The following is a 27,756-nucleotide window of genomic DNA, read 5'->3' as shown; positions in this document are numbered from 1 at the left end:
AAATGAACATTACAATGTTGGCATACCATTTTGTTCCATCACTCCACAGCTTGTCCAGTTTAATAAATTCGAATTCTTTCTGGAGATCGTCATTAAAACTGCAGTTTCGCCTCTTTGATATTGCAAGGATAGACTTAAAACTTTAAAAAATATGAAATTTAAACCACCGGCATTGAATAACAAAGCCATCGGTTAGCATACAGGCAAAACAAAATCGAACACTACAGCAGAAAAGGTATGAGATGCGCAAATGTTGCAAACATGCATTTTTATTTTTTTAAATTTTAATTTTCTCTGAATAAATCACTGCAGATATCGATATTTAGTATCGCATAAGGCAACTCCATGGTTATACAAATTACTGGTATCCATGATATTGATATACGATTATAGGTTACGAATAATAATTTATGGTTAACTAATATTAAAGTATATTTATAATTTTTATTTAAAAAAAAAAAAGGAAGAAATCGACATTTTTATTAAAATGACGGGACGGCCGGGAATTATAAAAAAAACAAACAAACAACAACAACAAAAAAAAAAAAAACACGGTACTGTCTTATTCAAAACGATAGGTAAGGTCAGCCTAGTAATAAGTCACGTCTTCACTTTCTCGTCCTCACCTACTCCCTATAAGGGAATAAAAGGTGTTAGCTGAATTTTTATTACTTATAGTTGCTGTTGAACATAGCTCAGGTGTTCTTTAGGATTACCTTCAAGCTTTTGTGTTTGCTATTGAGGATAATTATCGCATTTGCAAAGCGTAAATGGCTTAAATATCCTCCATATATTTCAGACCTTTCTCTTCCTAGTCAATAAGTTTGAATATTTCTTCTAGACATGCTTTGAATACATTTGCGGTATTTTGTCACCTTGTCTGATGCTTGTATATTTTCAGTGGTTACGTTTACATTGAAATGAGGGGGGTTGTAATTCCATTGGTTTATGCTGCTGATTTCATGATCCTGACATTTTGGCTCCTCGAGTTGCTCGTTTCCTAGCGATTTAAGTATTGACACATATGAAATGCTTTCTCATAATCAATAAGACCAAAACATAATGGTAGTTGGAGTTCGTTACACCTTTGAATAATCTGTTGCACAACTTGAATATAGTCCATTGTGCTAAAGCCACTTCAAAAGTCTGCCTGTTCCTTTGGTGTGCAAGGTCTACTGTAGTTGCACAAAGCTTATGGATGGAGACTTTTTAAAACCCTTTGTAAACCACATATAGTAGCTCGATGACTCTTCAAGAGTACTACTTTACCTTTCTTGTATAACAAAATAAGGGGTAGCCTTTTTGCATGCTCATAGCATGTTTTTTTTCGGACAGAGGTTAAAAGTTTTGAAAAGATTCTGTGAATCTCTTCCCCACCTACTTTTAGAATTTCAGCAAGGACCCCATCCTCACCTGCAGCTTTTTCCATTTTGCATGCTTTCCAAGAATTTTCCATTCTTGGAAGCAGTGCTGCAAGTCATCAGGTGTTATCTGCTTCGGTAGCGCTGTCGTTTTTTTCCTTACCTCATCCACTGACTGAAAATGGGTGCCCTTCACTGCAGATTTCAACTTTTGAAAAAAGGTAAGTCGCATAAAGCTAAGTCCTGCGAGTAAGGTGAATGGTCCAACACTGGGAACTTCTTATCACCCAGATATTGCTTTACAGACAGTGCAGTGCGGACTGGAGCATTGTCCTGATGGAGAATCCAAGTGCTGTTTTTCCACAGATCGGGTCTCTTCTTCCTCACTCGTTCTCTCAGCTTGGCCAGAACCTCAAGGTAATAATGTTGGTTAACTGTCTGACACTCTGGTACCCATTCAACCATTACCACGTCATTCATATATACATGTATATATATATACACATTAAAAAAATAACGATCAGCATTGCCTTCGGTTTTGACTTGCTCATTCTTGCTTTTTTCATTCTCGGTGACGTGGGAGTTTCCCAGTGTTGGACCATCCACCTTACTCACAGGACTTAGCTCCATGCGACTTTTCCCTTTTTCCAAAGTTGAAATTCGCATTGAAGGGCACCATTTTCAGTCAGTGGATGAGGTAAAGGACAAAACGGCAGCGCTACTGAAGCAGATAACACCTGATGACCTGCAGCACTGCTTCTAACAATGGAAAATTCGTATGCAATGGTGTATAGAGGAGGGGAGCGTTGAAGGAGATAACAGTTAAGTTGTAAAATTGTAATAATCAGGGGAAGCTCGTGCATAGGCATTGCAGCATCCCAATTTTTCTTGATATATAAATATATTTATTAATATTTGCTTGTAATATTTAATTTTATCAATCACAATCCTCTTATTTTGTATAAAAAATAATAAAAATCCATCTTGTAGTACTTAGGAAGGCGAAGGACGCTAGCAGCACTGTGTTTACTACAGTCATATTGCTAGCGCCCAAGCATATATACGTCATAGTGAGATGCGAGCTATTAGCGTAATGCGGCACTGTCCGTCGCGCAGTTCCATTGTTGTTTATATGCAGTTTGCGCCAGTAATAGTGTTCGTAGTGCTTATCGTGTTTACTCCGCCTCTTTAAATATTTGGACACTACAATTAAAGACATAATATTTGTTACAGTTTTTATTTCAGAACATTATTGGGGTTATGATAATGGTTTTATTTTTAAGTAATTTTGAATTATACTAAACTGTATAATTTTATCGATAATAAACAATATTGTTTCATGTTTATTATTATTTTTTTAATTTTTACCATAATTTTGATATTTTATCCAAACACGTATACATTGTATTTACAGTGTGTATGTATATACAGGTAACCCTGTATAACGCGGATGTTAGGTTCCATAGAAATGCCGCGTTATATAAATCGAGAATTATGCGAGACTCAGATTACATAGAAAAAGTAGGGTTAGGTTCCGAAATCGTTTTTATTTAATTATATAAACAACAATGACATACCCAACAAAAATATATTTTTATTTAATTCTTGTAAATTAAGAAAACATATAAACTATGAAACAAATATATAGTATAAACTTATAAAATTACAAATTGTACGTAAACTACATTGGACATAATAGAGTGGATATTTTAATCGTCATCACTGTCTTGAAAACGAACATTTCGTAGATGTTCTTTATTTAAGAGTGGCCGGAAGTCATCATCATCACTTGAAATCTCTGGGACATCATTCGTATAATTCTCATTGCATACTTCGGCTGGTTTAGTTATCAAGAAGTCAGTAATACGAACTTGTTTACCACTATGCTGCATTTTTTTTATTAAGTTCATAATATGGAGCTAAAGAAATATCCAAATGTCTCGTGAATTTTCCAGAGCCCTCGTTGAGGGATCATTATCCGTAAAATAACTTACTAACTTTCTTGCCGAGTCCAATCCTTCTGCTAATTTCTTTAAACTGAATTCTTTAACAGATTCATCACAATCAGAATCTTCGGCAGAACTTTTCAAGTTCTGCCGAACGTCGTTCTTCCAATTGCGCCTCCGTAGCGCAATTAGAAGAACGACGGTACGTTGCGCCCTTCGATTATAGGCCTAAGTTCGATTCTCGTCGCGACGGGAGGAATCTTTATCTGGACGATTTCAATCGAAGGTGAGTTAGCCGATCTCATACAGAGGTAGCAGGGTTTTATTCTCCCGGAAACTCGGTTCGGTGTAATAGTTGAGACAGTTGTAGGTGTCCTCCCGCGATGAGTCTTCGGACTCCTTGGAGGTGTCACGAATAATAATAATAACTTTCCCCGCCATTTGGTTCAACGTTATCTATTAATTGTACCAGTTCCTCCTAATTTAAATCTATTTCTCTATCAATTAATTCACTAATTTCGTTTTCAACCATATCGCAAAAGCCCTCTAAGTGACATTACTTATAGTGGCATTACTATAAATTTTTACCTAAAAAGCATTACATATTGTATGTAATTCACCAGAAAATAAAGTGCTCAGCTTGAGATGAACACACTTATGATTTTTTAATGCGCTTTCCTGGCAGAAAACGAAGACAACTTTCAACAATAATTAACACTTCACATGGTAAACAATTGATGTAATGTACATGCGTGCTAAAGGGTATTTCCCCTAAAATTCGCAACTTATAACTAGATGCGCGATACGGGCAGACACAAATTTAACGAAGATAACATTTGATTTTTAAGTCTCGCGATGAAAATCATATGAAAAGATAAAGGGTTACTACAATTTGTAGACCGCGTCATATCGAAACTGCGTTGTATAAATACCGCGTTGAACAAGGGTTGCTACAATATGTAGACCGCGTTATAGCGAAACCGCGTTATACGAGGGTTACCTGTATTTCGAAAGTTGCAGCACCCCTACGATTTCAAGCCACGAGCCGCCACTGGTAATAATAAAACACATTTTTGCAACCAGTCTCGTTATTTAATAGCCACATCTCGTATGTCTATTTCTGATTATGTCGCAGTTAATCTTGCAGTTTAACTGAAATCATTTGTGTATTGCTAATCATAATGAATTTAATTTAAACCTTTATCCAAGTGTAAGCAAACAAAGTTTGCACCTGAAAATATCTTCAGGACTGAGGTAAGGTAGTGCAACACCAGGCAACTCTGAGCAAAGGTGGACCAAACTCTCATCACTCCTTGTCTCAGTATCTCTCATATTGCTAATCATCTATTGCTACTTTTTTTTTCTTTTTTTCAGGATTTGGGTATTTCTAATTATTTGCTGTATGAGATTTAAATAGAATTTGCCAATTTCTTCCTTGATACGTTTTTGGATTGTCTTGCAGAGTTCAGTATATTCAATTTTATTTTAGCTAATTAGCTTGTTCCTTGAGGGGACATAGATACAGGCCAGAAATGGAAAGATTCTATAGACCTCGAGAACTCTAATAGCATAAATATCATGAAATAAGAATTGGCTGAAAAGGCCAAATAGGAGAGATTAAATGAGTGGATCTTCCTCAAAGTACATGAAGAAGAGGATAGATCCAACTAGGAGTATACTATGGGAGTGTCACTTCCCTTACAATCAAGACGATTGCCTTTATTGCTGTGTTGGTCCAAGAGTCCTTATTCAATATATTCGGACCACCCCACTATATCTGGTGGGATCCCCTATCCACCACTCATGGGACGAGTTCTCTAGAGGTTACAGGGTCCCCAAGAATCAGTAATAGAAAAGATTAAAACATATAAACATACATAATAAAAACGAATATAGGCGAAAGGATTTATACAAGATGGATGGCCTGCATTTGAATGGATTTGGTGTGCAAAGACTGGAAAAAGTGTTGCTGAATGAAGTGAAAATGGATGTGCAGAACCAGGGAAACTAGAACTACCAAGGAGGGGGGGGGTGGATAAGCAGACATCAGTGAGACAGTTGAGTGCAAGAATGTATATAATGTACCTGCGCCAGTACTAAGGACAAAAAATGGGAATGGGATATTTAGAATAATGCATCAAGATAGGGGTGGGACAAAGGGATCACTGCATTTCATATATACTAATGCCAGGAGTATTAGAAACAAGAAGGAAGAATTTTTGGCCTTGATTGGCTCTTCCTGGCCACAGGTTATTGGCATTAGTGAAACATGGTTGACGGAAGATGTAGGTTATAGTGTGTTTAGGAGGGACAGAGGGAATAAAATGGGGGGGATGTTATTGATGATAGCCATAGCCAATGAACTGCAGCCAAGGAGAATTGAAGTTGTATCGCAGGATAGTGAAAATAACTCATTTGAGGCTATTTGGTGTGAGATTGAGACTGGCAGAATAAAATATACAGTTGGGTGCTGCTATAGACCAGGTGATGGAACAGATGGTGGAGATAGTATGCATAAACAAATTGATGTAATGAGTGGAAGGAGGGTAATTATTATGGGGGTATTTCAACTATGGTAACATTGATTGGAAGGAGGAGAGGACACATGTGAGGAAGGAAATAGATTTTATTCAATTATTAAGGGATAACTATCTGAGACAGCATGCAATTGAAAATACTAGGGGTGTGAGAGTGCTTGACCTGGTAATAGCATCTGAGAATTTGACTGTAATGAATATGACCATGTTGTCACCTATTGGTGAGAGTGATCATAAGGTCTTCACCTGGGAGGTGGCTAAAGGTGTGGAATTTTCGATTAAGACAGGGTATATGTGGAATTACCGTGCTGGAAAGTATGACAAGCTTAGGAGATTGCTTGGATCAGTGCCATGGCATGTACAACTGCAAGGGCTGTGTTGGATTCTGATTATGTAGAGATTAAAGTAATTATTATTTGCTTCAGAATCCAACATGATCTTCCATCACAGACTAGACTTGTAAATATTATTTAATGTAAACAACTTATTTTACAATTTAATATTCATATAACTACCTTAATTTTATCTAATATTTAATTATTTATTCAAAGATATATGTATTAATAATGAAAAGACTGTATTAAATATTATTAAGCTATTTTAATTATTACTATGTTAATATTATAAGAACTTGTATTTGATAATTTAACTGTGCATTATTTGAAATGTAAATATTCTCTATTTATTCCTGTTTGTAAAGTTTAACGTCATGTAATAGCTCAATTTTATTATATTTTGTTTTGTTGTCATGGAAACGTATGTAAGTGAACGAGTACGTTTTTGGAACAGAACGTGGGGAGAAAGCTGAAAGTTTACTAAAAAGGAATTAGTTAAAGAGATCACGAGATGAATTTAGGCGGGAAAAACGGATATAAAAGGCGAGGAATGCTGGAAAAAGAGAAGCACTCCTGCACAAACTTATCTCAGTCGGTATCTCACTAAAAATGGTTCATCTAATCCATTCATATCTTCAGAATAGATCAATGCAAGTTAAAATTAACGGTTCTACATCGTCCCAGCGCCATATCTTTGCTGGAGTGCCGCAGGGATCTCTACTGGCTCCATTGCTGTTTTCTGTATACATGTCAGACATCCCACACAATCCGATAACTTCCATTTTAGCACTGTATGCGGACGATACGGCAATACTAACCAGATCTCTCAGACCCTGCTTCGTTACCAGAAAGCTTCAAGAAAATCTTCTAAAGCTGGAGGGTTGGTTCTCCACGTGGAGATTGGAAGTCAACCCAATGAAAAGCTCAGCGGTTCTCTTCTCAAAAAGGCCAATGTCTCCTGCAGGAGATGTATTACTATTCAATACTAAAATTCCCTGGCAGAAAGAAACAAATTACCTGGGTGTGATTCTCGACAAAAAGCTATCTTTCAACCAACATATCAAGTCTGCATGTGCAAAAGCATCTAAAGCCATAGCTCAGATCTACCCGCTAATTAATAGAAATAGCAAACTCAGCAACAGAATCAAATTGCAGCTATACCAGATGACGATTCGTCCTATAATCACCTATGCCTCTCCAGCCTGGAGCCACACCTCTAATACTAACATTATTAAGATACAGTGAGTGCAGAACAAGTGCTTGAGAATGATTTTGAACGCCCCGTGGTATGTTAGAAACAGCCAACTCCACAGAGACACAAATATTCCCTATATTCTCTCTTATCTACAATCCTTAGCTTCCAAATTTTTTCTAAAGACGTCCACACATCCCAACGATTTGGTTCAACAAGCTGCAGCATACGAGCCAACGGACATATTTAAATATAGAAGACCAAAAACTATATTAGCCTCCTATAGTGATACATAATCTCCATGCCCATTCAGGGCGAGCAAACTGCTCGTAAATTTTACCCTCACTGTAACCACGACAGATAGTGGGGAATATGAAAAGCATTTTGCTTCACCCTTAAAGAATAAATGTCAATTGTCAATTGTCAAAAGAGAAGCATTTTCAAAATGGCGTTTTGCCTAGTGCTCATACATATGATTCGCGATTCTGATATTTGATATAAAATGTGATTTAATGAACTCAACAAATATTTTTACTGGCAGTGAATAGTCCTACTGGTATAGTCAAGCGGTTTGGTTCTTGAATAGGCTCATAAAAACTAATTCAGTAGGTAAGTTAACCTTTTTCGAAACAACGGCGATACGCTAGGCTTACTGCCATCAGCATCGCCATTGTTTCATTGCATCAGTTATTATTTTAGAAACTATCTATTATCACAATACGCTAGAAATGGAAAGCATGTCCTGTTCTCCAGAACAAAACATGGGTCCAACCACAGACCTGCCGTACGAGGAACTCACCTTCAAACAGCTCCTGGCTATTTTTAAGCATATTGGAAATCTGCTACACACAAAATGGCCAGGTAAGGTAGTAGTTCATGAAATCCAATAAGTTGATACAGACGACGTTCAACTTCTTGAACTACTCCAAGACAACGCAACTGAAAAAACAACGGCTGAAGATCATTCCCGTACTGACCACACTGATTTTCAGGAGGTACGCGCAAGCAAAAAGCGCAAAACTGCGACCTCTGAATCACCAATTATAGATGTCATGGAAGAAGATGGCTCTGCCCCAGACCCACCTACCTCCGCAAGGGAAAAGATCCCCCCCCCGATTATCCTGCGTGAGAAGAACAAATGGATGACTCTAAAGAACATAATGAACAACCTAAAGATCTCATATAACAATGCAAAGAATATCGCAGATGGTGTAAAAATTCACCCTAAAACTGTCACAGACTATCGTAGGTTAACAACAGAACTAAATTCCAGAGGAATTCAGTACCATACTTTTTCACTCGGTTCGGAAAAAAATCTCAAGGTTATGATTAGAGGCGTACCTGAGGATATCTCCACCGACGAAATCATCACAGACCTGCACTCGAGTGATTTACCACCAATCAAGGTCAGCAGGATGACCAGGAGGGACAAGACTCCAATGCCATTAGTGCTGATCGAGATCAGTCAAACCTATAAACACATATATGACTTGACAACCATCTGTGGATTGAAAATCTCGGTAGAACCGTTAAGGAAGAGAGCTTCTACTGGGCAATGCCATAGATGTCAAAAGTTTGGGCATGCCCAGAAAATGTGTAGGGCCGAATTTAAATGTTTGAAGTGTGGGGTTGGTCACCCAACGAACACCTGTTCTAAACCAAAATCTACCCCTGCCAAATGTGCCAATTGTGGCGGTCCTCACACATCCAACTACAGAGGATGCTTGTACAATCCACGTAACAGGAAATCTGAAGAGGGAACATTCTCTCCTTACATCAGTTCACCTACATCTGCGGCTACTTCACAGCCTCCTAAAGTTCAGAATAAAGGCTCAGAAGCCCATCTGCTGAAAACTGAGGTCCCTCCAAAAACGACTCTAAATTGGCAGTCCAGGACATATGCAGATGTAACCCGCCCTAAACAGACATCTCTAGAACAGTCACCATCACGTCCAAATTTGACAGCTATCATTACCGCATCCCTGGCAAATATGCTATTAGATTCCAGCAGATCTAATCCTTCACAAAGTTCTACTAACAGATTTCTAAAAGACACTCAAGTCATCATTTCAGCGCTCACTAATGAACGGTAAAAAATTAAAACCAGAAGCCCTAGAGATAATAGCCTGGAATGCAAATGGCTTAAGGAATAAGATCCTAGAACTCCAAAATTTTGCCCACAGACATCGGCCAGATGTTCTATTAATAAATGAAATGCATCTAAGCCCAGCGGACAATCCCAAAATTTATGGATATCAGTCGTATAGAACTGACAGATCAACCCACAGAGGTGGAGGCACGGCAATTTTCATCAAGAATTTTATCTCTCATCACTCCATAAACATTCCTTCTACCTCCAATCTCGAGGTCACTGGCATCGAGATTCTCACGAGCTCAGTAGGCAAATTAAAAATTTTTGCAGCATACCATCCACCTCAAAAATCATTACTACCTTCTGATTTGAACGCTATATTTGATACTGGAGAGCCTACCATTGTGGCAGGTGATTTAAATGCCAAGCATTCTACCTGGAATAGCCACTCCACTAACAAAAATGGACAGATACTACAGAACTATGCTGATTTCAACAACCTTCACATAATAGGCCCTGCTGATCCCACCCATCACAACACCTATGGCAGGGCTGATGTATTGGACATAGCCATACTGCAGCACATCAGACTCCAATACAATTTAATGACAATCAATGATTTATCATCAGATCATAATCCAATACGGTTAAAATTAGGAAATCTTGAAAAATTATCCCCACCCCCTCACTCATTTATTCCTTGGGAAAGGCTCTCCAAGGTGCTTCCAAAATATATTGGTCCTGTTCCCATCATTAAGTCAAAAGAGGAAATTGATATAGCTGTCAAAAATCTAACAGAACAGATTACAGCAGCCTGTGCAGCAGTTACTACCCCTGCAACCACCCACAAATCCAACCACCTGCCTGAAGATACTATGAATCTGATTAGGGAAAAAAAGGGCTAGAAAAAGATACCATAACATTAGGGCGCCACAAGATAAACGGATCTTAAATAGGTTAAACTCTGCAGTGAGAGATGCACTCGCAGCTCATAGAACTCAACTCTGGGAAGAAAAACTGACCTCCATCTCCACTGACAGCCACCCTGTATGGAATCTTATCCGAAAGATCAAGAACAAAAATAAACCTCTTCCCCCTTTGCAAACAGATTCAGGTCTCATCCACACTGATGCTGATAAAGCTGAGGCAATTGCTAATCACCTTGAAAATCAATGCAAACCCGCATACGATCACCTTGACATTAGTCATATCTACAAGATACACCGTAATGTCAGATATTCGCTCAAGTCTGCTCCCACACATTCTACTCAAATTACACCCACCTCACCTGCTGAAATATATGCTATTATTCAGAAATTCAAAAATAAAAAGGCTCCTGGACCTGACGGTATCTCCAACAAAGTTATAAAACTTCTACCTCGCAAAGCTATTGTTCATTTGGCAAACATAATCAACTCCATACTTCACTACAAGTATTTCCCTTCCTACTGGAAATTGGCATACATTGTTCCAATTCATAAACCTGGAAAGGATCCCACTTTGCCACAGAATTACAGACCAATCGGTCTCATCTCTAATCTCGGAAAAATTGCTGAGAAGGTAATTCTTACTAGGCTTCAAGATTCTGTACTCCAGTTAAACATCCTGCCTGAGGAGCAGTTTGGCTTCAGATAGTTGCATAGTACCACACAACAAATACACAGATTGGTGGAACATATCATTACAGGTTTTAACTGGCGTCAATGCACTGGGGCTGTTTTCCTAGACTTAGCCAGTGCATTTGACAAGGTTTGGCATTATGGCTTGCTATACAAGCTTATATCATCCGGTGTTCCAATCGGAATCATTCAACTCATCAAGACGTACCTCTGCGATAGACGCATGCAAGTGAGATTAAGTGGAGTAGTGTCCTCACAGAAACACATCTTGGCTGGAGTTCCACAAGGGTCCTTACTAGCACCAATCCTATTCTCCTTATACCTGCATGATATACCACACAACCCATTATCTTCAATTAAAGCTCTTTACGCTGATGACACAGCGATATTGGCCAGATCATTAAAGCCTCACTTAGCCATCAAGAAACTGCAAGAAAACCTACTGCAAATAGAACAATATTTTGCCAAATGGCGACTCCAGGTGAATCCTCAGAAGAGCATAGCCGTCTTATTCTCTAGAAGATCAGTGCTTCCCAAAGAAGATATTCTCCTCCTTAACACAAAAATTCAGTGGAAAACAGAGATCAAGTATCACGGTGTAGTAATGGACAGTAAACTGACTTTCAACTCCCATATCAAGACTCTCTGTGCAAACACATCAAAAACCATAGCCCAGCTCTATCCGCTAATAAACAGAAACAGTAAACCGAGCACCAGAATCAAACTTCTCATATACAAACTGATGGTTCGTCCAATACTCACCTATGCCTCACCGGCCTGGAGGCATACTTCAAACTCAAATATCATTAAATTACAACGCATTCAGAACAAGTGTCTTAGAATGATCCTGGGCGCTCCATGGTTCATCCGAACTGTCCAACTGCACCGCGACACGGAGGTCCCCTATATCTACACCTTCATGCAAACTATAGCAACCAAATTCTTTTCAAAAGCAACTGTGCATCCTAACAGACTGATCCAACTGGCCGCTGACTATGATGCAATGGACTATTCTAAGCACAAAAGACCTAAAGCCATCCTCAACCCCCTCACTAAGGATTAATCTCCTAGCCCACTCAGGGCGAGCAATATAGCTCATAAACTCTTTCTACTCACAGTCTCTATTAAGATAGCCGGGAATATGAAAAGCTTCTGCTTCACCCGTTAAGCCAGAAATGTTACTAGTTACTAGAAAAAGAGAAGCAGACGAATGGAATCAATCGACCGTGAGATGCGGTGATTGATTCATTCAATCCAATACCCTTAATTGGCAATGCTGTAGCCAATGAAGTTCCAAAAAGAGAAGCATTAGAGATTTATTAGAGAGGGATTGGCATTAGGTTGGAATCGGAGCATTCGAAAATCACAGTGCAATAATAGCGAGTCGGCAAGTCACTCAAGCAGCTAAATAAAGTCTACTAGTCGAGAAATGGTTAGCTTATAAGTTTCGGAATAACAAATAAAGCTATGGAAGATAGCTAAGTGATACAGATAGACTAGCGATTACTTGAGTTGAGATTTAATTTCAGGGCCGACCTTTCAAGGACACACGGAAACTTGAAGCATAGCACGAAGTAACTAGAGAATAATTAGAAGCAACAGAGTTGTGTTTAATGATAGCGGTGTCAAGAATTATAGTACCTAAAGGATTAAATTGAATGCTGGAGGAATGAACAACTGTGCATATAAAACCTCAAGTTAAGGAATTATTGTATGTTGCCTTATTTCATGACTAATCAGTAGTACTTTATGCAACGGCGTTTATTTATGTGTGTAGTGACCGACGATTAATTCAGTTATTGCTTAGAATATTTATTTTAATGAGTGCCGTATGCTGTTTAAGTGTTTACAGTTATAAAAAGTGTTTGTGTGTAAGTTAAAGAAGAAAAAAGATTATCGGTAAGATTATTCCAACCTTAATATTACTGTACAGAGAAGTGTGTGAGTTTCATCTTAGAATTCCCTGATACTAACACTATTGCGGAGAATTAGATGAAGTATCAAATTAAAAGTGCTTGTTTGTGAAGAGGTGTTACTGCAAATTTTATTGTATTAAGGAACTTTATTAAATAACTAAAAGGAACTGTGAGAAGATTGTATTACAGATAACAGAATTACCATTGTCTGAGTTTGTATGACAGTATTATCAGAAAGGCTGAAGTGTTTATAATAACTTAATTGGTGATTTGATCCTAAGTGTAAAATTTGTGATTTTAAAATTAAATGTTTTTTTGTTTATCTAAAACAAACATTTGCCTGAATCTCTTTTACTGCACCATTCATAAAATATTCGAACCAAAGCGGGTAAAATAAGTAAGTTAAACATACTCGGCCAGTATATACAATATTAACACCTAAAAGGAGAGATAGTTGTGAGCTGGTTTTTCTTCAGTTCTTGAACTAATTCAGATATAAAGTGGCGCAGTCTTAAAATATAAATTTTCTCTATATTTGCATTAGAAATCAACTTACAACTTATCAGTTGTTTAAGAACATTAACATATCAGATCCAAGGTAAAGATTAAGAACAACTAGGATCCAACAGCTGGACGTCGATAGAGCATGGGAAGTGGTCCAGGAGCATTTACAGGAGATTAAGGCTGATTGTATACCTAGGGTCCGAATAGTAAACAAGTAGGGGTTAAATGGATGAATAACACCATTAAGTTTGAGCTGCAAAAAAAGAAACAACTGTGGAGGGAATTTAAAGAAAGAGGTGACCTACAGGTTACCTCTTTCTTTAAATTCCTTTCTAATTCCTTTTTAATTTCTTTCTTTCTTTCTCACTCGTTACCCTTCAGGCTAGAAGGGTAACGAGTGTGGTAAAAAAAGCAAAAGCAGATTATGAAAGAAAACTAGCTATGCAAGCTAAAGAGAATCCCAAACAGTTCTTTCAATATGCTGCAAGCAAGAAAAAACTGTACACGGCAAAATGATTTTAAGGAATGATGATGGTAAGGAGGTTACTGAATCAATCAATATAGTGGAGTTACTGAGCGAGCACTTTGCAAAAGTATATCATCCAGGTGGTGACATTGAAAAAATGAAGGAACTATTAGTTTATATGGGAATTGTGATGAATGAAGTGGAGGTGAATAGTCTATTACAGAACCTTAATGTGAATACATCTGTGGGATTGGATGGTATACCGGCACGGGTCTTGCGTGAAGCGGCTAAAGAATTATCAGTGCCCTTGACCATGTTGTTTAATCTGAGTCTCGGGTCTGGTTTAGTCTCTAAGGTGTGAAAAGAGGAGAAAATAGTTCCACTGCATAAAGGAGGATCCAAGACTACGGTTGCAAATTATCAACCGATCAGCATATCAGGAGTTGGTGTCAAGGTCTTGGAGAAAGTAGTCAAGGGAAAAATACAGGAATGGATTGATGAAAATGAGATACTGTATGGGGGACAGCATGGCTTTGTGAAGGGTAGATCATGCCTCAGTAACTTGCTCAAGTTTTATAACAAGGTGACGGCTGAACTGGATAAGGGTAATGGGTTTACAGTGATACTGCTGGACCTGACAAAGGCATTTGACAGGATATCACATGGAATTCTAATCTGTAAACTACGACATATGGGAATGGATATAGGGTTGGTAAGATGGATAGGTGGGTGGTTGATGGAGAGATATCAAAGAGTAGTTTCTTCAGGAGTAGAGTCCAAAAGACGGCCCGTGACTAGTGGTGTGCCGCAGGGTTCTGTTCTTGGACCACTGCTGTTTTATTTGTACATTAACGATATAGGGAAGGATCTAAGAGGAACAGTTTATTTGTTCATTGATGATGCAAAGTTGGGTAGGGTGATAGTGAATGCAGAAGATGTCAAAATCTTGCAGGACGACTTGGATAAATTGGAGTTCTGGGTTAAGGAGAATGGATTTCAATTTAATGTGACAAAAGTAACGTTATGCATTTTGGGGTGAAAAGATTAGCAGCAGTATACCACATTGGCAGAACTGTACTCCAGGAGATTGATGAGGCCAGGGACTTGGGAGTGTTGGTGGATAGGGAGATGAAGTTTAGGTGGCACATTGCAAAAGTAGCTAAATCAGCTCATCAACTCACTTGGTTGTTGAAAACTACCTTGACGAGCAGAGACAAGCAAGTTATTGTACCTCTGTGCCTTGATAAGACCTCATCTCGACTACTGTGCCCAGATTTGGTCACCTAGGTTACTTCTTGATGGAGAGGAGGTGGAGAGGATCCAGAGGCGAGTGACTAAGATGATATCGGGTCTATGGAATGAACCATATGAGAACAGGTTGAAGATTTGTGGGTTGCAGAAATTAGTTGATAGGCAGAAAAGGGGAGATATGATTGAGACATTCAAATTGCTAAAGGGTTTCCTATAGGATTAATTCAGAGGGTATTTTTGAGATCAGGACTGGTGGTGGGAGAACTAGGGGACACCTATGGAAGCTGGGCAAGAGTGTGGTTAGCAAGGGTGTTAGAGCTGGGTTCTTTACTTTTAGAGTGGTAAATGAGTGGAATAAGCTGTCAGAGTCTGTTGTGGGTGCTATGACGGTGAGTGAGTTCAAGGCAAGGTATGATGGATACTGTGAGAATGTCGTATAGTTGTGTGGACATGTTTATGGCCTCCCTCGATGAGTCTAAGGACTCCCTGAAGTTCTTAGACTCAATAATAATAATAATAATAATAATAATAATAATAATAATAATATTGGATTTATTGGATCATGGTATTGATAAACATTTATACATAATCGTCGACTAGTTTCGCCAGCTGTGTCTGTCTGGCTTTATCAAGACGAGAAAGGTTATACTAATATTAAATGCAAAAACAAAAGAACGGCATTCTTTTGTTTTTGCATTTAATATTAATATAACCTTTCTCGTCTTGACAAAGCCAGACAGACACAGCTGGTGAAACTAGTCGACAATTATGTATAAATGTTTATCAATACCATGGTCCAATAAATCCAATATTATGTATCAATTTTAGTGAAAAGGACCAAATAATAAGTATCATAAATATAAACATAAATGGATGGAACAAGTTGAAAGAATGAAAACAGAAAGATTACCAAAACAAGCCTTAAATTAATTACAAACCATAATGAAAAAGAAAACCAATAGCTCCTCTAAAGAGATGCAACGATGACTTCTCAGGCTGGAACAGGCCACTCTAGGCCTAAATTCTTGAAAAACATGATGATCATGATGTCATCTTCACAATTACTCTTTCCTTTTGCTGTACTTTATTCAATTTCTAAGCCTTCTCAATAGCGTCCAGAATACATTGCCTGATATTTTGTTTAGTTTCCTTTCACAGAGATGATGCGAGAAAAATGTAAGAGCTTCGTTTTCTTACATTTCTTCTTATAGTTTTCTCAGAATAATTTTTTCTTCATTGAAAACAGAAAGATTACCAAAACAAGCCGTAAAGTACAAGGCATTAAGAAAAAGAAAGCCAGGATGTCATCTTAAAATATTCAACTATGACTTCTAATGCTGGAACAGGCCACTCTAGGCCTAAATCCTTGATAGTCATGATGATGATGATTCAGTGAAAAGTTCATATATCTTTCGTTTTCTTGTTCGTGCTTCATCTATTTGTTTGTGTTCTTTTTGAATTTGTTGATTTATGTCTAGGTCTCATTTCGATTTTTTAATTATATTTATTATTATGGGATGTTTTTTGACCTCTCATTGTTACTAACATGCTTACATTCTTATGAATTTTTTTAAAGTTTTATATTCTGATTTTTCTTTATTTAGTATACTTTCTTTCCATGGTCACTATTTTGGATCTTTCAGTAACATAGTCATAGGTAGCAGTTTTAAGTTGTCTTGAAATATTTCAAGGAGATATCAGTTTCCATTTCATATGGTGTCCGTGCGGTTAGCCTAGTGGCTTTGCGCTTTGCAACCATATGCCTGGGGAAGGAGTGTCCTAGGTTCGATTCCTGTCGCCGACGTGAGGAGCTTAAGGATCTTCCTCAGCCATAGCCAAGTTACTAGGTCTTGGGCGTAAACAGCAGGGTTTTCCCCCTAAGTTTATCTGGGGTTTTTCATCCCGCAAGCAGGCAAACTGGCCCAGTGAACACGCGGATCTACAGCCATAAATATTTAACCGCCATGAGGGGGGCTCAACTCGCCCCAATAGGGAGGGGGAAGAAAAGGGAGGGAACTCCATACAAATAAATAAATAAATAAATTTCATATGGTAAATGAAACTTTCTAATGTATTCAGAACAACTTTTAATTTTAGTTGTCTCATACTTATTTTGAGGTAATTAAAATCCAGACGTGTTTTTATTTGTCTTATTTTTAATTTTGAAACAACTGGTCAGGGTCTGAGCATATATCTCCTACTAATTTTGTTTTTGTTTGCAAAATAATATTTTAAAATCTTTGCAAAATCTTTACAAATAATCAATCTGGTTTTTATTTTAAACTCTGGGCTTCGGCTGATATATACATATATATATGTCTCTTTGATTGTTGAAATAAGGTTCATTATCATCAGATCATTTTGTTAGCAAAATTCAATTAAGCTTACACCTCTTTCAAGTACAGAGTTAACAAGTACTGGAACAGTCCTTGTTAACTCTTTCTCCAATTTCTACTGTTTGCACCTAAGCTTCCCATAATGATCAGAATATCATTATATCTCACATACTTCCCCATCAGGGGCGAATGCTTGGCATGAAATTCATGCTTGCTCTTGTTATCATTCAGGGAGTGAGAATTGTGATTGAAGTCTGATTAACGGAATAATGAATTACTGACCATTTAAAACTATATATTTAGAAATGTATGTACATTTAATCATACAAATACAACATTTATTTTACAAATGATATTCTATCTTTTTCAATTTAGCTACTTGAATACATATTCTCCCCTACGGTTCTTTTTTATGAAGTGGTCAATAACATCGTCATAAAAAGTTGGTTGTAACTTAATTTTCCCAAGCAACACACACGCACTTGTAAAGGCTGGCTGAAGCTCACTGGCTAGAGCTACTTTGACTGCGTATGGCCCGTGTTTAAGCAACAGAGTGAGATGACATGAAATGGCTGTGCGTGTGCATGAAATCACAGTACTGCTGCAAGGACCTGGAAGCTCCTACAACTGAGCAAGCCAAAGTAGCTTTGACTAGACGAGCAAGCATTAGCCTTCAATACACAATGCAAAGCTCAATTATTGCTGTGCAAGCTTAAGACGTCTTCTGTCTACAAAAATAAAAGCCTAAATGGAATGCTTATAAATGCATGCATTTATTAACAAATAAATATTACTTAAATTAAGGGGATATTAAATCCCACATAGTTTTAAAACCGAATAAGAAACTCAAAGAACGGAATCAGAGAGTTTCTTGCCGAATATAGTAAACTATAAAGTATCGGTGACACTAGCGTTAGCCAATGCAAGTGATCCTAGTACGTAGTACAATACCGGGGCACTCGTACTAGGATCACTTGTATTGGCTAACGCTAGTGTCGCCGATACTTTATAGTTTACTATATTCGGCAAGAAACTCTCTGATTCCGATCTTTGAGTTTCTTATTCGGTTTTAAAACTATGTGGGATTTAATATCCCCTTAATTTAAGTAATGTTTTCATTGCCGAAATGAAGCTTATTAGCTCTTTATACTTAAGTAACTTAATGGTTGCACCTGTTCGGAAAACTTGTTCGCAGAGTACATAAGCACTTTTCGCTATACACTTTAGTATTAGGTCTAGCTACTCACTGATGAAGCCTCAAAAAAGGCTGAAACCGGTCTGGGTAGTGACTTCCCTCCATAATGTAATAACAGCATACATTTCCTAGGAAATGTGTTTTTACATTATGGAAAATACCTAAGAATAGCGATCTGAACTTCCCCACCTTTGCAACGAGCGCCCCGGTATTGTACTACGTACTAGGATCACTTGCATTGGCTAACGCTAGTGTCGCCGATACTTTATAGTTTACTATATTCGGCAAGAAACTCTCTGATTCCAATCTTTGAGTTTCTTATTCGGTTTTAAAACTATGTGGGATTTAATATCCCCTTAATTTAAGTAATGTTTTCATTGCCGAAATGAAGCTTATTAGCTCTTTATACTTAAGTAAAAAAAATATTACTTCTCATTACTCAAGTAATGAGCTTGTGCAGTAAGCATAGCAAGCTTGGAGAATTCGCCCCTGTTCCCCATACAATCTACAGTCAAACGGCTGGTAGTATATGTCAATTTTTTCCTGCAATTCTGATATGTATGATTCCATCACTAGCAGTTCAATATTGAAAAATACCTTTTGAAATTCCTTTTCTCATCAAGACCCCAACTCCTCTCTTTATTATTATTATTATTTTATAACACCTCCAGGGAGTTCATGGACTCATCGAGGTAGGGCACTTGCTCTACAACTCTGTCTCCACCACTCAATCCACCAACTACAAGGAATGCATCTTAACCAACACTATCTACAGATGACCACCACTCCCACCACTAGTAGTTTCACAGACAATCACAAACATCCATGCCAATGGTGGGATTCGAACCCGCAGCCTTTTGGCTGGAGAGCGGATTTTTCAGTTTATTATCTATATAGTCTCCTTAAAGCCCATTATGTCTTTATTCACATTTAGCCTCTTCTATTATTTCTCAATTTTTCTAGTTTGGTATAATGTACTAATATTGCATGTGGCTTATCAAAGTTGTTCTTGGTTATCAGATGGACTTGAGCAAACAATGACTTTCCTGATGGTTGGAGTTATCATAAACCATGTTAGAGATCATCGTATGGTTCCCATTTTCAACATCATTTTCCATTTAAGTATAAAATGCAGTCTGTCATAGTAGTCCAATTCCTTTCTTTCTTTCTTCCTTCCTTTTTTTTTTTAAATATCACTCACACATATGGGGAGAAGCAAGGCCTATAGCAATAAAATGGACTGTGTCAGCTGGGCCAAGAACAAATTAATCTGCTGATATCCTTCTAAAGGAACCTACAGGAACACACAACAAACAACTCAGCAAATATAAAAGGAAGAGATGCGGAGCTGTTTGTCGTGTTCCTGTAGGTTTAGAAGAAATGAGGGAGTAAATATGTGGGATCTTCGCTTTTATATACTTTCTTACTACTATTTCGATTCTCTTTTATAATATATATCTCTCTCTCTTCACTATCAGATAGGCATCCACTCTTCCAGCTGCATTCTTGCTATTATCCCTTCAGTCACTGAATCACTTCACGGAGCAACCAAAATTAAAATTTAGCTCATGTATAGACAAAGCCACCACGATCTTTTGATGGCAGTCAGTATACCTCACTCAACATTTTAAAGATTTTATAACAAACAAACAAGCCCCACACTACAAACACTGCAAGCGCAGAACTTCTTTAATTAATTAATTAGTAAAATCGAAAACCTACAAAAGGGGTTAGAGGATTTATTCTACAGGATGAACAAAATTAAAGCACTCCTATTTAAGGCCTTGGAGCACTATCCTGTGATCCAAATGCTGTAAAGCTTTGCAGGAATACATGGTGCATCATGCAGAAGTGATATCTGAAAAAAAAAAAATTCCAAAATTTGCCGCCAAGGGCATTGTAAATACCAAATGCATGGAAATTGTATACCATGCAACTCGGCAGGTGCCAGGAGGATTTAAATTGATTGACACAGGATTCTCCCCTTCATTCTGATTATTAATACTGTCCACAGTGATGGCACTAACCTTGAACCAGCATGCTTTGCTCATGAAGTCATACTTCCATAAACAACTGCAGTTCTGTTGCAAAGCAACAGCATATTGCAAAGCAACTGGCGATAATTGACAAGGTCCAATATCTCCATGTACTATGTGATGAATGATTAATCATATTGAAGAAACGGGATCATTGGGAATTAGACCTGGCAGAGGTCGCAAACCAATCAGTTTCACAAGTGAATGAAACTGCTACTGCCATTGTGAAGCAGGCCATGAATAACAGCATTGGGTCCTGCAGTGTGCATGCTGTACTAAGATACATGAATGTGCCTTACACAAGTGTCTGGAAAATGCTATGGAAGATTCTGTGTTTCTAACCACTCAAAATAACCCTGACACAGGAGTTGCACCCACAGGACTTTGAAAGTCGTCATTCGCTTTAACATTCCTTGCTCGAGTGGAGTTGGATGCTGCAGAGTGTGAATGATTTTGCAGGGATATGAGGCTCACTTTCATGTGAATGGAGTTGTGAATTCAAACAATTGCCAGGTATGGGCTACACAAAATCTGCATGCAATTCAACAAATTCCTTTGGATTCACCCAAAAAGTTACTGTCTGGTGAGGGTTTACAGCTACGTTTATCATTGGACCATTCTTCTTTGAGGACATTCGCCAGTCAGGTCCTGTGACCTGCTCAGTTACTGCCGAGAGGTATCACGATATGATAGACAACTTTGCTATGCCACAGCTATAGGAGTGGCACCAGTGCATGGATTCAGTCATTTTCATTCAGAATGGACCCCCCCCTTCCACACGTTGATCAATCGATATAGGAGGTTCTTTGAGAATTCATGGAAGCCAGAGTGATCAGCAGTGCAATTTCCACTGCAAGGCCACCTCATTCAGATGATCTGACGCCTGTGACTTCTGGTTCTAGGGATTTCTCAAAATGTGCAAAATCAGTCCCGATCAGCTGTGTTCCAACCAGTGCTTCATATAATGGCACAACCACTTCCTTATTCCTACATGTTAGAATATTTCTTATCATAGCAGCACTCTGATGTGCAGTCTTTGCAACACTTGCGATATGCCCTCTAAACTTCAGTCTACTGTCAACCACGATTCCAAATCTCATTAGCAAATCATACTGGAACCATTTGCTCTGACCCCATTAGTCTCTCCACAGGAATACTATACATCTGGAAGACTTTTTTAAACAATGGCTTTTTCCTTTACAAAATCAACCAACCTTTCTACTCATCTCCCAAACCCTATCCTCAAAAATTCAGAATACAAATATCTATTGCCATTTCCTATATAAGGGACAACTCAGGAAAAACATTTATGTGCTCTAAAAAAAGTATAACATATACAGATCTGCTTTAAGTCATACCAAAAACCAGCTACCCTTATCCCCTCACCAAATGATCCTGTCTATCATTTAGACCATCCTGGAGTCTACTGCATCTCTTGCTCGTGCAAAGTATTTTTTGGACAAAGAGAAAAAACAGTTAACATCTGCCAGGAAGGACAAAGGTCCATTACCTACTACAGTCATTCTGGAGTAGCAAACCATGTCATGGATACAGATCACAGATTCAGTGGGATAAATCTCCCTCTTATAAGAGTGGTTTTAAATCCGAGAGCCTATTCATATTATCTGCTTCAGCATTACAACTTGCTAAATCTTAACAAATTCAGCTGCCTCACTTTACCAAAAATTGGAGATACCACCACTGTGAGACCTTTAGCAAGTTTCTATCATAGCATTCATAGAAAGTGCTAATTAGGACTGTAGGATCCCACCATTCACACTTAGTCTGCGTTTGCTATCTTGCTAGTGTGCTTCATGTATTTCTTTGGCCCATGAAAATGCCATTGTGACAAGGTAAAATATTGGTGTAATAATATTAAACTGGAACTTTATTAACTAAATAAATTTAGTTTGCATTTATTATCTATAGAAGTGTGTTTATCCCACTAAACATTAACATGAGTTGAAAGAAGCTTGAAGCCATAGTGTGCAGTGAAGAAAGGAGATAAATGCAACGGCACAGATTAAGAACTATTTAACAACAGTAATTTCTGAATATATTCCAAAAGTCAAAAGACTGAAAAAGTAGGTGTAATATGGATCAATGAAGAAATTAAACATGCAGTGTGGAAGAAGAAGAAGGCACTGTAAGGTTAGCACAAGATGAATAATGGTAATAATCAGTTGCATGTGCAGAGCAAGCAAGAAAGGTATTCAGTCGTACTCAGAGTGCACTTTTGCAGTATGAGCAAAAATTAGCCAATTAGTCCAAGAAAAATCCTAGAGAATTCTTTTGATATCTGACAAGTAGAAGAAAAATGATTATGGTAAGATGGTAATAGTTGAAAATGAAAGACTGGTAACAGCAGCAGAGAATATGTTATTATTATTATTATTTGACACCTCCAGGGAGTCCAAAAACTCATCAAGGGAGAGTGTGACAACAGCATAGAACGATTGATCCCCTTCCAACTACTAACCACACTTAAACTTGCTTAACTTTTTGCGTGAGCCATTAGTAGAAGAGGCTCTACCAATCGACCAACCTTTGCAAGGGTGGTCTGAAAAGTTCTCGCCCTTGACCATAGATGACAACATTATTGGCAAGATTTTTTTTTCTAAGTTAGTACATCTGTCATAAGCATCCATGTGAAATTGCAAGTCATTCTATCAAGTAGTTTGTGTTTCGTACAACTGTCTGAAGAAAAAGTGTAGTCTGTATCCCTTGAAATGGATAAAATTGAGTATCGTGCAGTTAAAAAATTCATTGTAAAAGAAGGTTTAACCAAAAGAAAATCATTCAAAGTTCATAAAAGTTTATAGGCACTCTTCTCCTTCATTTTCGACAATTAAGAAATGGACTGCCAAGTTTAAACATGGCCGTACCAGCCTTGAAGATGATCCACGTGAAGATATCCAAAAAAGTGTAACAACAACAGAAATCATTGATCAAGTGCACGATATGGTATTGGATGGCCGGAGAGTCAGAGTGCATGATATTGCTGAGACTATAGGTATTTCAAAAGAACATGTAGTAGGTTATATTTTGCATTAAGAATTGCAAATGAAAAAGCTTTGTGCAAGATGGATGCCACGCTTGCTCACAGCAGATCAAAAACACACTTGCATGAAAATCTCTGAACAGTGCTTGGAGCGTTTTAATAAGAATAAAATTGATTTTGTGCATTGATTTATTATTATGGATGAGATTTGGATACACTATTACACACCAGAATCCAAACAGCAGTCAAAACAGTGGATAGAAGCCAGTTGTTTAACGCCTAAGAAGACAAAGTCGGTTCCATCAGCAGAAAAGGTCATGGCATCAGTGTTTTGGGATGCTAAAGGCATTTTGTTTATTAATTATCTTAAAAAGTGTAAAACGATAACTGGGGAATATTATTCCGATCTTTTAACCAGACTAGACGAAAAAATTCACGAGAAAAGACCCTGTTTGCAGAAGAAAAAAAAATTATCTTTCATCAGGAAAATGCACCTGCCCATATAGGTGTTTTGGAAATAGGAAAAGTAAAGGATCTGCACTATGAATTGTTGGAACAGCCACCCTATTCCCCAGATTTGGTTCCCTCTGACTTCTATCTCTTCCCAAAACTAAAAATCTTCCTCACTGGTCAGCATTTTACTTCGAATCAAGAGTGATTGCAGCTGTAGAGGGGTATTTTGCAGATCTTACTGAGAACCACTACAGGGACAGGATAATGGTGCTGGAGCATCGCTGGAATAAATGTATTAGTCTTAAGGGAGATTATGTTGAAAAATAAAAATAATTTTGAAATTTTGAAATTATTTTTATTTCAAATTATTTTTATTTTTCAACATAAAAATAAAAATAATTTCAAAATTATTTTTATTTTTCAACATAATAAAATCAAAATAAAAGTGAAATTATTTTTATTTTTATTTTTCATTTTTTATTTTTCATTTTATTTGTTATTGCTAGGCTGAAAACTTTTCAGACCACCCTCGTATAGTGAAGGTATTCAATGAGAAATTCATTAGGTTATTTCATCCTTATAAGTGTGACATCATGAGAAGTTTAAGTGTAGAAAGAATAAGAGAGGACAGACAGAAGATGAATGAGCAGAATACATATGAGAAATTAAGTAAATTGGATGTCAATAGGACCTGATGATATATATCATTGCCTTTCTTAAAGGAATGCTTTAGGAAGTTAATAGCTTTAGCATATCTGTTTAACAAGAGTCTTCAAGCAGGTCAAGTCTTCTGCTTCACATAAGTGGCGATAAGACTGAGGTTCCAAACTATAGAAAAATTTGTGTTTCTGGAGAGAGTGGTGAGAGCTAGGATACTGAATTGGGCTGATAATAGTAGAATCTCTGTGATAGTTAGCAAGAGTTTGTTAAAAGGAGGTAATTTTTTTTTATAAATTTACTTATGTGCTACCTGAAGACAGACACACTGGACAAGGGAAATTGCCAACATCAACACAGTGGTATACTTGAAATTTGCAAGGCCTCTTATAGAATGCCATATGACATGTTGGTAATTAAACCGGAACAGATTGGGTTAGTTAGTTAGATAGTAGATTGCCAGGTTGGATAGGTAACTGGCAGTCAGGTATTAGCAGGTTGTACATAGGAAGAGCAGTATCCTGCACACCTGTAGGGGTCTGTTTTAGGGCTATTATTGTTTAACTTGTATTCATGTTTAACTGGAAATATGCTGTTGTTTGCAGATGATGCCAAATTGAGAAAAATGTTGGGGAAGGAAAAACAATGAAAAGTCAAGCACTGTTGTGGTCTTACAGGCAGATCATGATAGACTGTATGAATGGATAAGTGGTTGGGGATAAATTTGGTAGGCAAAGATAGATGCAAAGTACACAACTGATGGAGAAATTTTGTTGGCGATAAGCAATTGGGTGTGGTAGTGAAAAACAACCCGAAGGTTAGGGATCACACTGCCGAAGTTGTGAAGTCATACAAAAATTATGGCACTGATGAGGAGGATCGTGACATGCCATATGGTTCCATTGTATTGGGAATTAATCAAGATTACTGTGTGCAGATTTAGCCACCTGGTTTTCATGTGGATGTAGGTATATTAGAAAGGGTCCAGAAACAATTGACTTTCTGGTCTCTGGAATGTGGTGCACGAAAGCAGATTGAAAGTTGCACAGCCTTGCAAATGGGAAGGGTAAAAATATAATTGAAATATATAAATTGGTAAGGGGTTACTATCAGTTAAACGTGGAAGAGATTTTTTATAGAGTGGAAAGAGACAAAGGTAGATCAAGAGGCCATCTCTGGAAAGTGAATAAGGAGGATATCAGTAAGTGACTGAGGAGCAGGTTTTTCCATGGAGAACAGCTGTTATTAATTTGCAGGTAAATTCCTCTTGAAGTACTGTTTAGAATTTTTTTTGTTGTTGTTTTGGTAAAATGCTGTTTTTGTACAAAAAATAATTCTGTGAACAAACTTGTCACTCTCATATTGTCTACAGTAAAAAAAAAAGCAGTCACTTTTGTAAATAAAATCTGTATTTTTGTTGGTTGGAAAAACCTGGGAATAGAACCCAGGTCTTTCCAAGCAAAGGGCTTCATCTGTACTGACTGAGCTATGAAGGTTCCAACAGATGAACCACAATCAATGTATATAAATATAGTGACTATAAATTTTAATATAACTTTTATGTAGTCATTATTTTAACACCTACAGTTGAGCATTCATATGCATTGTTTCAAACTTATACTCTTCATAACCATGTTTTTTTTTTGTTTTTTTTTCAGGGATTTGTCAGATGATTTTATTTAGCAGATGATGAAGAATTCAATCCACTCGCTGCTTCCTGTATTTACCCAAAATAATAATATTTTCAAGCATCACTTTTCATGTGATTATTACAAACCCAGGAATATAGGCTTAGTTCCCATTCTTTCATTCAAAGTGTCTAATGTTTTTATACAAGTGATTTTCAGTTAATTGTGGTGATCTCAATCATCACAAACCAAATTATGCTAGCTGAACACCACTGGTTTTATAGATATCAATGTAAAAACTTACTTTTTCATCAACATCATCACCACATACAGCAGCTGGATAAAAAAAAAAAATTAAATTATCAGTTTGATATTAAAAAAACAGTTTAATATTTGAGAAAGTATTAGACTAATTATCTGTAATTAATGCAGCTTAAAATATAACAGTTATATAATAAGGTTTATTTATTTATATATGAGATCTGACTAAACTGTGGAACCAAACTGCTGTACTTTATAAATAAAAACAAAATGCAACCAAATATTGCAAAAACAATAAAAAAAGTACCCCCAAAAAATCCAACAACACAACCAAATTCCATGTAAAAAAAAGCACTTTCACAAAGGCTTAACATCAGAAATGAGCATCTAGCATATCCTCCACAATTGTAGCTCATTTAAACTTTCCACATGTATTACACTGAACAATGCTGTCTTTAAAAAGGTGGAGCATTCACTTTAGTCAGTTCTGATATGTTTTAAGTAGAAGAAAGAATGATTATGACAGGATGATGTTATTGGATGAAAATAGTAGACTGATAATAGCTGCAGAGCATATAGTTGATTTATTCAATGAGCAATTTATCATCATGAGGGATGAGTGTAGAAAGTATGATCAAGAAAAGATTGATAGTGAATGAACAAAGAGTATATGAGAACTTAAGTGAACTTACTATTATTATTCTTATTATTCAGGCCTCCATGGAGTCAAAAGACTCACCATGGGAGGTCCATTCTAAGAAACACAAGTCTATCAAGACTCATCGAGGGAGGTCCCTCCTAGGAAACACAAAGTCTATCATACCACTCCTTAAATGCATTGACTGTTCTCGCTCTCACCACTCCATCAGGCAATGCATTCCATGGTTCAACCACCCATCATGCAAAGAAACCACTCCTCACCCTCTTTCTCACAGTTTCCTTTGTTAACCTCCAGAGATGTCCCCCCTGT

General features: G+C 37.4%; 1 protein-coding gene across 2 annotated transcripts in view; it reads right to left on the bottom strand.

Moving 5' to 3' along the window:
- Positions 1–27,756, bottom strand: part of LOC150109203 (coadhesin-like) — a 252,093-nt gene that overhangs the window by 29,294 nt on the left and 195,043 nt on the right. For both annotated transcript variants that reach the window (XM_090406243.1, XM_090406252.1), the window contains one exon: positions 26,830–26,861. In XM_090406243.1, coding sequence (XP_090262369.1) covers positions 26,830–26,861 — 32 coding nt within the window. The remainder of the gene's footprint in view (positions 1–26,829; positions 26,862–27,756) is intronic.

Source organism: Typopeltis vanoorti, chromosome 2, assembly GCF_054136105.1.
Source record: "Typopeltis vanoorti isolate ZY-2024b chromosome 2, IOZ_Tvanoo_1.0, whole genome shotgun sequence".
In the NCBI taxonomy this organism is placed as follows: Eukaryota; Metazoa; Arthropoda; class Arachnida; order Uropygi; family Thelyphonidae; genus Typopeltis; species Typopeltis vanoorti.
The sequence above is the reverse complement of the archived record's forward strand: the minus strand, read 5'-3'. Positions and strand labels throughout refer to the sequence as shown.